The 12,044-nt window shown below is 39.5% G+C and overlaps 1 protein-coding gene across 1 annotated transcript in view; it reads left to right on the forward strand.

Annotated features, from left to right (window-relative positions):
* The window catches only part of STX12 (syntaxin 12), a 38,231-nt gene extending 28,698 nt beyond the window's left edge, over nucleotides 1-9,533 (forward strand). Inside the window, exons 5-9 of the mRNA XM_059376839.1 lie at nucleotides 1,283-1,326; nucleotides 2,875-2,980; nucleotides 5,411-5,483; nucleotides 6,205-6,287; nucleotides 8,009-9,533. Coding sequence (XP_059232822.1) covers nucleotides 1,283-1,326; nucleotides 2,875-2,980; nucleotides 5,411-5,483; nucleotides 6,205-6,287; nucleotides 8,009-8,101 — 399 coding nt within the window. The 3' untranslated portion in view covers nucleotides 8,102-9,533. The remainder of the gene's footprint in view (nucleotides 1-1,282; nucleotides 1,327-2,874; nucleotides 2,981-5,410; nucleotides 5,484-6,204; nucleotides 6,288-8,008) is intronic.
* Nucleotides 9,534-12,044: the final 2,511 nt, after the last annotated feature.

Below are 12,044 nucleotides of genomic sequence, written 5' to 3' on the forward strand. Positions count from 1 at the left end.
GCCTACAGAGACAGAGAGAGTGATCTCTCTCTCTCTGTCAAATAAATAAATAAAATCTTTTTTTTTAAATATTTTATTTATTTATTTGACAGAGGGAGAGAGAGATCACAAGCAGGCAAAGAAGCAGGCAGAGAGAGGGGGAAGCAGGTTCCCCGCCAAGCAGAGAGCCTGACGTGGGGTTCGATCCCAGGACCCTGGGATCATGACCTGAGCTGAAGGCAGGGGCTCAACCCACTGAGCCACCCAGGTGCCCCAATAAATAAAATCTTTAAAAAAAAAAAGAATGTTTATAGCAGCATTATTTGTTGGAAACATCTGAATGTCCATCGGTAGTTGAATAGGTAAATACATTATGGTATATTCACATAATATCATACAGCAGAGAGAATTAATGAACAGCAGTTACATTCAGCATCAGGGATGGATCTGGCACAATCTGGCATGATCCAGTGAAAGCACGGAAGAGTATAAACAGTGTAATTTCGTTCATGTGAGGTTCAGAAGCAGGTAAAATGATATTAAATAAGGATACATGTCTATATTGAAAATACGAGAAAATGATCATTGGAAAGTCAGGATGGTGGTTACTTTAAGGGCAGAGAGGGTGTGTTGTAATTGGAGAAGGGGAGAGAGGTAGGCTGGAGGGCGCTACCAGTGTTCTGTTTCTTGAAAAAGTAAAAATTTCAAACAACAACAGTAACAACAAAAAACCTCACAGTGTTCCTCTGGGTGGGTAGAACTTTGAAATTTTCCTCATTTTGCTTGTTCTGTTAATTATGAAAAGGGAAAGACTTGTTTTTTTAATGGGAATAGATTGCTCTTTTAACGTTTTTTCTTAACTTTTTTTTAATACATGCATTAGACTGATTTTTTGAAATGAGTCTGTCGCTTTAGCGCCTGATGTGCCATACATGCCCATTTTTTAATCTTTACATGTTCTGAAGATTTGTTTCCCTGCAGGTTTTCCACTTGTTCCCTTGTGCTGCTTCCCTGCAGACTGTAAATAAGTTATCACTTTTACTGTTGTTTACTCCTCTCTCCGACCCACGTTCCTCCACCCTATTCAGTCAGGTTACCATTCCGAGCCCAGATTTGCTTTGAACTACTTCACGCCCATTTTATAGTAGAGACAGATTGCCAGAGCCCTGTGTCGTCTTACAGATCCCGTTGGAGCCAAGGGTTGTTGCTTCTTTATACTGTAGCGACAGGAAGCCATTGTTTTGTGTGTCTGTCTGTGACATGTTTCTGGATAACAGCAGTAATAATGCCATCTGCTTTCTAGGCGGAGGAGAGGCAAAGAGAGGAACAGCTCGTCTCATTTGATGGGTAAGGAGTTATCCATCCAACCCCCTGGCTTGTTGAGAAGGGATTCTGTACTTTCTACTTAATTCTAATTTAAAACATCAGTGTGGAGAAGAAGGAAAAATAAAGGCAGACCTGGGGTGGGTAACTTATAATCCACCAAGTAAAATAAAAAAGTCAAAACCTTGTGCTTTTCCAAGATCTTTGAATTAGGGAAGAAACAATTTCAAGGTAAATAAAAAAGCCAGAGAAATCCCTGATGTCTTTGTGTTGGGGAGAGGGCTTGGCTCACTAGGAATAAGTACGAATCTATGAATCTACAGATTAGGACTTTATCTCTAATACAGATTTAAGTTTTTCTAAGTTCTTGGGTGTCCGTTTACCCATCTGTAAAACAGAAGCAACTCATTTTTTTAGGAGTAGTGCAAGAAAAAGCAGACAATTTGCATCTGAAAGACATCTTCTTTCTTAACTTCTCCACACTGAGTTAACTGATTCCATAGAAATGTGTTGGTGTTATTAATTCAGAACTTAGAATGTTTTATCATAGTTATGTATCTGTCTCTTCCCACTACACTGTGAGCACCTCAAAGGGGTGCCTGATGGGCTCTACCCTACTCCATTTTGTGTCTCTAACGTGTGGAAGAAACTCTAAATACTGTGGAGACAATGTCTGATTTATGCATACTGTTGGAAAAATGCTTAATACTGGAGTTTCAAAATGTTTTATGTCTAGCATCATATGTAGTATGCCTTTCTTCTAAACGTGGTACCTGAAAAGAAGAGTTACAGCATTTCACTAGCTTTTTTACTTTAGTTTTCTCTTAAGAGGCATTTAACCCAGGAGCTCCTGGGTGGCTCAGGTGGTTAAGCATCTGCCTTTGACCCAGGTCCTGATCCCAGGGTCCTAGAATGGGGCCCCCTGGGGCAGGCTCCCCGCTCAGCGGGGAGTCTGCTTCTCCCTCTTGCTCTGAACCTTCTCCTGCTCATGCTCTTGCTCTCTCTCTCTCTCAAATGAATCAATAAAAAAAACCTCAAAAGTATTTTTTATAAAAGAGGCATTTAACCCAAAATATAATCTCAAGGAATGATCTGAAAACCAGAAGGTGTGATTCTGTTAGATTAATTGGAGAAGCCCTGACAGGTCACTTAGCTTGCTTTTCTCCACCCACTTAGTACCAAAGAGACCAACACAGCTTACTCTCTGAGGGTGCTCTAGAAGAGGATGGGTCAGTGTGCTTCATTGACTTGAAGTCTCTGTCTGCTTTCCTTGTCTAGCAAGCTCTAGCAGGATTGCAGAGTGTACCTCTAACTAGAAACTAGCAAGGAGGCCCTTATAACCCTGTTTCATCTCAGTTTTGCCCAGGGAAGCTGAGACTTTGTTTTCTTGTGGTATTATCAACTCTTTGGCTCCAGATATGAAGAATGTGGCCCTTAAGGACTTTGTATCGATGCCAGAGGGGTTGGAGCCCTGGTAATGGCTTTGGATAGGCTCTGCTGGTAGTAGAAATGTGGGTGTCTTGTGCACACCTTAGAGGGGAGGAATCAACTAGTGTGCTTATCTCCTTGCAGCCATGAGGAGTGGAACCAGATGCAAAGCCAGGAGGATGAGGTGGCCATCACTGAACAGGATCTGGAACTTATTAAAGAGAGAGAAACAGCAATTCGGCAGCTGGAGGTAAGAGCCAGGTCGTGTCTTTTGTTTGACTCAATGTATCTACCACTCTAGTCCACCCGGATTTTCTCTCAGCTATTAGAAAAAAGTATGAAATGAGTCCTTAGGTGATTTTCATATTATGTCTCAGTGCAATCATGGTGAATTTGAACTACTTTTATGATGGTATTAGTCATGGTGCCCAGGAAGATTCAAATCCTTTCCTCCATGGTCTTACATGGTCTCTGGGAGAACAGGGATGAAGAACAGAGCAAGGCAAGGCAAACAAATATTTTATTCCTCATTAAGACTCAGTCTGTTGGGCATCTGCCTTTGGCTCAGGTCATGATCCCAGGGTCCACAGCAGGCTCCCTGCCATTTAGGATTTTTATGGAGGCTTCATTATGTAGACACGATTGATTAAATCATTGGCTCTGGATGGTTGATTCAGCCTCCAGCCCTCTGATAACAAGGTTGATTCCCCTGGCAACCAGCCCCCATCCTGAGGGGTTGTTCTTTAAGCTCTGGTGTGGTTGAAAGGAGTTTGTTATAAGTAACAAAAGCTAATTTTCTCTCTTTACCACTTAGGAAATTTCGAGCATTTTAGGAGCTCTAGTCTAGGAATGGGATGAAGACTAAATATATCTTTCTTATTATAAATCACAGTTTCACACTCATGTTATAACCAAGCTAAGCTATTTGTCCTTTAACTCAATTAACTTTTTGTTTATTTGGCTTTTCTTTTGCTTTAAGGTACAACTCAAGTCTTGCTGCTTCTGAAGCCTTCCTCTGCACACCTTCGTATACCATTTACTAGTCACTTCCTCTGTAATGACTTTTCTTATTTATCTTGCTATATGCTCATCCCACCCCCGTTAGCTAGTAAGCCTTTTTGTATCCACAGCAACTAGCAGACTGTCCCAACTACAGAAGACTCTTAGCAAGTAACTAAGGTTTTGATGTGCTGGAAGAACTAGTCTTGCCAAGCTATGATTCGGAAGTCATGGCTTTCAAGGCATTGTTTCTTTTCTTTTGTTTTTTTCCAAAGATTTTATTTATTTATTTGACAGACAGAGATCACAAGCAGGCAGAGAGGCAGGCAGAGAGAGAGGAGGAAGCAGGCTCCCTGCTCAGCAGAAAGCCTGATGCAGGGCTCGATCCCAGGACTCTGGGATCATGACCTGAGCTGAAGGCAGAGGCTTTAATCCACTGAGCCACCCAGGCGCCCCTCAAGGCATTGATTCTGACTGTAGTGTTCTGAGAGGCAGTGTATTGTAATCCAGAGAGCATGGGCTTCGGAGCTATTCTGGCTGTAATGCTTAGTTTCCTAATGGACCAGCTTTATAACTGGACAGTTATATAACCTCTCCGAGCCTTATTATTCTCAAAGATACTTGACTTCATAGAGTGACTGAATGATTAATGTAAATATCAAAGAAGCATAGTAACATTATGAAAACATCATGAGGGGCACCTGGGCGGCTCAGTGGTTTAAGTCTCTGCCTTCAGTTCAGGTCATGATCCTAGGGTCCTGGGATCCAGCCCCACATCGGGCTCTCTGCTCAGCAGGGAGCCTGCTTCCCTCTCTCTCTGCCTGCCTCTCTGCTTACTTGTGATCTCTGTCTGTCAAATAAATAAATAAAATCTTAAAAAAAAAAAAAAAAGGAGAACATCATGAACTTTTAATTCTCAGCTCTGCCACTTGCTAGCTTTGAGACCTTGGGACAAGTCATTAAACTTTCCTGAGCCCCAGTTTTCTCTTCTGTACGATGGGGATGATACATGTCTCATTGTGTTGTCATGAGAACCAACTAAATAATGATTAATCATAGCTGACATATGAAGTGCTTATTGCACAGTTCCAAGAACTTTACATATATCAACTTACTTAGTGCTTCTGTACTTTAATATGAGGTGGGTACTATCATTGTTCACATTTCAGAGGGAACAGACCAGAGGGGTTCTTTGTTTGTTTGTTTGTTTGTTTGTTTATTTGACAGAGATCACAAGTAGGCAGAGAGAGAGGGGGAAGCAGGCTCCCCGATGAGCAGAGAGCCCAACGTGGGGCTCGATTCCAGGACCCTAGGATCATGACCTGAGCTGAAGGCAGAGGCTTAACCCACTGAGCCACCCAGGTGCCCCAGGCCAGAGGGGTTCCTAACCTACAATGGTACAATTAGACTGTGGAGGATTAACCTCACACAGCAAGACTATCCTCTCTAGCTGACTCTCAGGCTCCAAGAGTCTGTTTAATTACCTACTTGGTATAGTTCTTGGCACATAGTAGGCATTTAGTAGATATTAGTTAACTTTATTTTCATTTTCAGTTTACGGAGAAAGCATGATTTATAAGCCTTAGAAACACATGTGTTATGTTTACAGCCAAAATTTTAGCTAAGTAGAGGGATCGTCTAACACTATTGCTTTATGTTTGTTATTTTTTGTATTCCCTAGGCTGACATTTTGGATGTCAATCAAATATTTAAAGATTTGGCCATGATGATCCATGATCAAGGGGATCTAATTGGTATGTATCATTGATACCATAAACCTCGAGGTGAGTTGATAGCAGTACTTGTGTGTGAACAAGTCAGTAAGACATATCTGAAGAAATTAGACATTTAAAAATTATTAAATTCTTTGTTTAGCCCCCTTTTTATATTGTCAAATGTAAAAACTGAAATGAGACCTCTGTGATTGCTCAGCTCCCTTGCCGTTAGCCTCCTGCTAAGTCTTTGGCTGTTGAGGGAAATAGCTGTTGGCTTCCCAGCTTTTATCTCCAGAAACTTAAATAATTTGGGGGATTAGTAACCTCTTTTTTTAAGCTTTTTATTTGGAAATGATTTAAAGTTTAGAAAGGTTGCAAAAACAAAAAGACTACAAGGAATTCCTTTGTAATCTTTACCCAGATTTACCTCTTGTTAACATTCTACCCCATTTGCTTTAGACTTGCTCCCTCTCTCTCTAAATATATGTGTGTATGCATAATTTTTTCTGACCCAGTCATGGATAAGTTGCATACTTCACAGTGCTTTGCCGCTAAAATAGTTCAGTGCTTATTTCCAAAGAATAGAGCTATTGTCTTACCCAGTTAGTAACTTTGGATTCCATGGCTGGATAGTTGGAATGGTGGTAGTAAAACGAGGGCCAACATCATCAAGAGTGTGTTTAATTTGCAATCTTGAAACGTCTGATTTGGTAAAAACATCCACTGCCCTCCTTTTTTTTTTTTTTTTTTTTTTTTGCAGATAGCATAGAAGCCAATGTGGAAAGCTCAGAGGTACACGTAGAGAGAGCAACTGACCAGTTACAGCGAGCTGCTTACTATCAGGTAAGAGCATGTACCCAGGAAAGTCACTGGGCTGCCGACTTCACGAGCCATCACAGCTCATTGACACACTGAGAACAGCTGCAGCTTTGGCTTAGGTTTAAGCTGGAGGCCGGTGTTCATAGTTGCTGTGGTAGTCCATTTGTAATATTTTCCTCTGTAGAGAAATCTACAAAAAGACATCAGTCCTTGAATAAACTTATACAGAAGGCTTTTGGCTACAAAGCTAACCCCATTAGCTGGTATGGGGTTAAATGCTACCTAAATCTGGTATAAAGCTAATTTTATATTATGAATAGCTAAAATTTGTTTCAATTAGTGTAGTAATAGGAACAAAGTAAGACTTTGTGGATACTTTATGTTGACTGTGGCCACAGAGGATGGACATAAAATCAGTTCTAACTACTATTTGTGAATAAAGAGGGGGTTCTCATTCTTCTAAGAATAAATGGGAGTTAATCGTTCTACTTTGTATGAAGTGATTTTTTTTACATATTAGCTGAAATGCTGGTTTTGTGACTTTTACCCGAGTCTTTATCTCAAGTGTACAAATACTGTAAATGAGGTCCTTTTCATTTCCTCTCCATTTGGTGCTATATGATTTTTTAGGTGTAAACAGCATTTCAGTCATTTTCCATGTTCCTAGGATAGTTGTATTTTACCTGGAAATGTTCTTAAAGGAATTTGTGTTTAATAATAGTGTTTCCTTTTAAAAACTGAGTGATGATGTTAGTGTCAGACAGTAAAGGAAATATGAAGTAAATTATATGCATCTACTCAATATTATGTGGGAATTAAAAGAGATGTTTATAATAACAACAATTTTATGCTAAAATAGTAAGTGAGAAAAATGTCAAACATCATACAGTGTGATCCCAATTCTGTCAGATAACAATATGCATAGATAAAATATCATGAGAAAATACAATAAAAATGTCAGCAATTTTGGGGCGCCTGGGTGGCTCAGTGGGTTAAAGCCTCTGCCTTCAGCTCAGGTCATGATCCCAGAGTCCTGGGATCAAGCCCCGCATGGGGCTCTCTGCTCCGCGGAGAACCTGCTTCCTCCTCTCTCTTCCTGCCTGCCTCTCTGCCTACTTGTGATCTGTCTGTCAAATAAATAAATAAAATCTTTAAAAAAAAAAAAAAAGTCAGCAATTTTATCTGTAGGTAATTATTTTCTTTGTATTTTTTAAGATGAACACAGAATTTTATAATTGGTATAAAACCTTTATTAAAATACATATGCACAATGGGGTGCCTGGGTGGCTCAGTGGGTTAAAGCCTCTGCCTTTGGCTCTGGTCATGATCCTGGGGTCCTGGGATTGAGCCTGACATCAGGCTCTCTGCCTGGCAGGGAGCCTGCTTCCTCCTCTCTCTCTGCCTGCCTCTCTGCCTACTTGTGATCTCTGTCTGTCAAATAAATAAATAAAATCTTTAAAAAAAAAAAATATGCACAAATAACTTATTTATTACAAATAATGCCTAGCAGCATAGGTATAAACAATCCCTTTGCAGAAATGTATTAGGGGATCTGGAATTAAAACTGGCACTACTGCCTCGTGCTGGTAACTGTTGAGATTTGGGGAAGGTCTCTGAATATTCAAGCGCCGATAGAGTTAATGCTGGATTATGAGGTGGCAGATTTATGAACCACTCTTGAAGTCTCAGATAGCAAAAATTTTACTTGTCTCATGAGTGTCTTCTTTATATATTTTTCTCCTCAGAAAAAATCTCGCAAGAAGATCTGTATCCTGGTGCTTGTCCTGTCTGTGATTATCGTAATCTTGGTACTTATTATCTGGCGAATTTATAAATGAAGTGATTGCCTCCGAGCCACCTTCTGCTGAGCTGTTTTCAAGGGCACCTGCTTCCTGGAGTCTTGCCAGAACAAACTGATCACAAGAAGAGAGCATACACCAGAATGTCCTGTAATAATTTAGTTAGAAAATAACTACTAACTAGTCCTTTGGAATTAGTGACCCGTGGAGACAGTATTTATCAACTTATGTATACATTTTATTGATTTCTCAAATTAGTAATTAATTTATGTGGATTTTGCTTTCTCTTGTATTCTGATTGCCCTTCATCTCCAAGTGTTTACTGAAAATTCCATTCTAGATATTCTTCTTTTGACAGGTGACACTACAGTCTTGTAATATTGTCATTTTATGTGTATACTGGATTCACCTTTTTCTAGCCACTGAGATAGAATTACTTTCTGACAGCCAGCACATTTGTCAGAAACCATATAATAAGCTGATACTTTTCGTTATTTAACATTTTAATTTGAATTTCGAAGAAGCCTATTCTCTATCTGCTTTGAAAGATTTTGGCAACGTATTTAACGAGAAAGTAAAAAAAAAGGCACATTTGATCCCAATTAAAAGTATCTATTTGAGCTGGTCAGTCGTCAAGGTACCCGTTAATGGGGTTTGAAGTTTACCTTATTATCTGCTAGTGTCAGCCATGGCCGTTCATCTGCACACACACTAAACCATCTTGTTCAGTTCACTTTTTTAAGAGGTTAATTTAATTTAACATTATGCTCTCTGGGGTCCCTCTCCCCCTGTCTGTATAGAAAGGGAGAATTAGACAAAGCATGCTTTTGGAAAGCAAATAGGAACTGTTTGGAATGATTTAAACTTTTTGTTGTTGTTCACTTGTGGTTCTACATTCCTGGTGAATGATGAATATTGCTGTCAAAAGGCTGCCCCTTCCCCATAAGGGTTGCTGGGCATTTGATGGCAGGAAGATTTTAAAAGCTAGACTTGAAGTTGGTTTAAAATTTAGTTCTGTGAACCTGTGATAAAGCGAAGAAAAGGTTCATTTTTGTAAATACTGATGGTTTGGAATAGTGATGTTAGACTTATCCTAATTTATGAACAAGAGATTAATCTCCATGCATAGTTTTAGACAAAAAAAAAGTTTCAATAAAAGATTGCTGTCTTGTAATAGAAATGTTGTCCACTTCCCTTTTTCACACAGGTCTAGAGCCGTTAAAGGGAATATAATTTCTGTCGGCTCACACATAAGTGTGAATTGGGCCAATGATTTCAGTTCATCCTTTAGTGAATTAGAGGACTGGGCTGCCCTGGATATATTTATGTTAATTTCTTCCACTCTGTTTAGTGTTAATCTCCTTTTTACCAAACTAATGTGAATAGTAGGGAAACAAGGGCCCAGATGCCCAAGTTTCTTTGTACTCTTGCACCATTCCACTCCTTAATATAAATAAACATTTTAAAAGCTTTTGTAGTAAGTTTTAATGAGTTAACTTGTGGTAGCTATTAGGTAATTTGCTATCCTGAGAAAAATTGAACCTGGCAAGAAGACTAGAGGTCAGTTGATTGGTTTGGGGGGTGGAATAAAGGCTGCTGCTGCCCTCTCCTTGAAAAACAGGATGACACCCTATTGGGGTGTCACAGTGGCCCAAGCAGCAGCTTCGGGGTTCATTCCTTGGTTCCACAATCATGGCCCCTTCAGCTCCAAAATTACGGCTGGACTTGGATACATCATTTGTAACATTTCAGACAAAAAAATTCCTGATTGTGAAAAATGGTTTTCAGTTTGGGTTAAATGAAGCTATTCATAGTTCTGTTCTATAATACTGTGTAATCCAGCAGTGGTGGTGGTAATAGTGATTGTGGGTAGCAAATTTGACCTTGGCTTAGAATTCGAGTGGCCTGGAGTTTAGGGTAGTTGCCATGAGGTTCTGCTAGATGATCTTAATAAACCTGTTCACAGAATCCTCCTTATCTGTGCTTTGTTTGTCTTTGGGGGGAAGGGGGCACCGTGGTCTAGGACAGTGGTTTTTAACCATGGCTTCACATTAGAAACTAAAAAAAATACTGATACCTCAGTGCCCCGCCACAAGATTTTCATTCAGTTAGTCTGGAGTATAGACTGGGCATTTAAAAGCTCTAGATAATTCTCATGTATAACCATGGTTGAGAGCCATTAGTTTGGTCAAAAGCCAGACTGGAGCACAGAAGGCTGAAGAATCTTGGCTCTGCCATTAACATGCCATAGGTATTTGGATAAGTCATTTAACCTATGGGCCCTAAGTTTTCCCAGTAACTCTCTTCTAGCTATAACATTTTTTTTTTAAGATTTTATTTACTTGTTTGACAGAGAGATCACAAGTAGGCTGAGAGGCAGGCAGAGAGAGATGGGGAGGCAGGCTCCCCTCCGAGCAGAAATCCTGATGCGGGGCTCAATCCCAGGTGGAGGCAGAGACTTAACCCACTGAGCCACCCAGGGGCTCCTCTATAACATTTTCTGGTTATAAGGATCCACAGGGGTTTGGTCTGAGCATACGGATTCTGTTTGCCTTGATATTTCTTTCCTTTTCTCTTCCCCTTTTTCCTTCCTCTACAGAATGTTCTGGAAGCACTAAGCAGATCTACCATTCTTTTCAAGTAAATTAAAACTATAGTACTATATAGGGTAAAGTAGAAATGTCATTGTGGGCCTTTCCTCTGGGAATGTTCTAGAACAAGAATTTGTAGCTGCTAAACTGATACTCACAGGGCAGGTTTTGTCTTACCTGCTAAGGGGTGGTGATACACACTGCCTTATACTATTGGGCAACAATATCAAATTGGAATTACCATTGTATCAGTGCAAAGTTAAACACCCTAAGCCGCCTCCATTCATTTTTTTAATTGAAGTATAACTGGCATACAGTATTACATAGTTTCAGGTATACAACATAGTGATTTGATATCTATATACAATATGAAATGGTCACCACAGAAGTCTTGTCACCATCTGTCACCAAATTTTTTACATTATTGATGATATTACCTATGCTGTTACATAATATCCCCATCAGTTATTTTATAACTGGAAGTCTGTACCTCTGAATCCCGTATTTTGCCTGCCGCCAACCCCTCCCCACTCTGGTAACCAGTAGTTTGTCTCCTGTATATAGGAGTCTGTTTCTGTTTTATTTTCTTTGTGCATTTGTTTTGTTTTCTAGATTCCATATAATTGAAATCATATGGCACTTGTCTTTTCTGTCCTATTTTATCTAGCATAATACCCTCTAGGTCTATCTATGTTGTTGCAAATAACAGTATTTCTTTGTTTTTATGGCTGAGAAATATTATATATATATCCCATTTTCTTCATCTGTTCATCTCTCTGGACACTTGGTTTGCTTCCATGCCTTGACTATTGTAAATAATGCAGTGAACATCGGAGTGCATACGTCTTTTTGAATTAGTATTTCCATTTTCTTCAGATAAATACCCAGAAGTGGGATTGCTGGATCATGTGGTAGTTCTATTTTTTTTTCTGTTTTCAATTTTTCAAGGAAACTCCATACTGTTTTCCATAGAGGCTCTACCAATTTACATTTCACCAACAGTGCACAAGTGTTCCCATTTCTCCACATTCTCACCAACACTTGTTATTTCTTGTCTTTTTGATACTGGCCATTCTGACATCTGTGAGGTGCTATCTCACTGTGGTTTTGCTTTGTATTTCCCTGATGATGAGTGACATTGAGTTTCTTTTCATGTGTCTATTGGCCATCTGGATGTCTTGGAAAAATGTCTACTCAGGTCCTCTGCCAATTTTTTAATTGAATTTTTGTATTGAGTTGTATGAGTTCTTTATATATTTTGGAAGTTAACTCCTTATTGGATATATCATTAGCAAATATCTTCTCTCATTCAGTAAGTTGCCTTTCCATTTTATTGATGGTTTCCTTCACTGAACAAAAGCCTTTTAGTTCGATATAGTGCCATTTGTTTA

This window comes from Mustela nigripes, chromosome 14 (assembly GCF_022355385.1).
Source record: "Mustela nigripes isolate SB6536 chromosome 14, MUSNIG.SB6536, whole genome shotgun sequence".
Lineage (NCBI taxonomy): Eukaryota > Metazoa > Chordata > Mammalia > Carnivora > Mustelidae > Mustela > Mustela nigripes.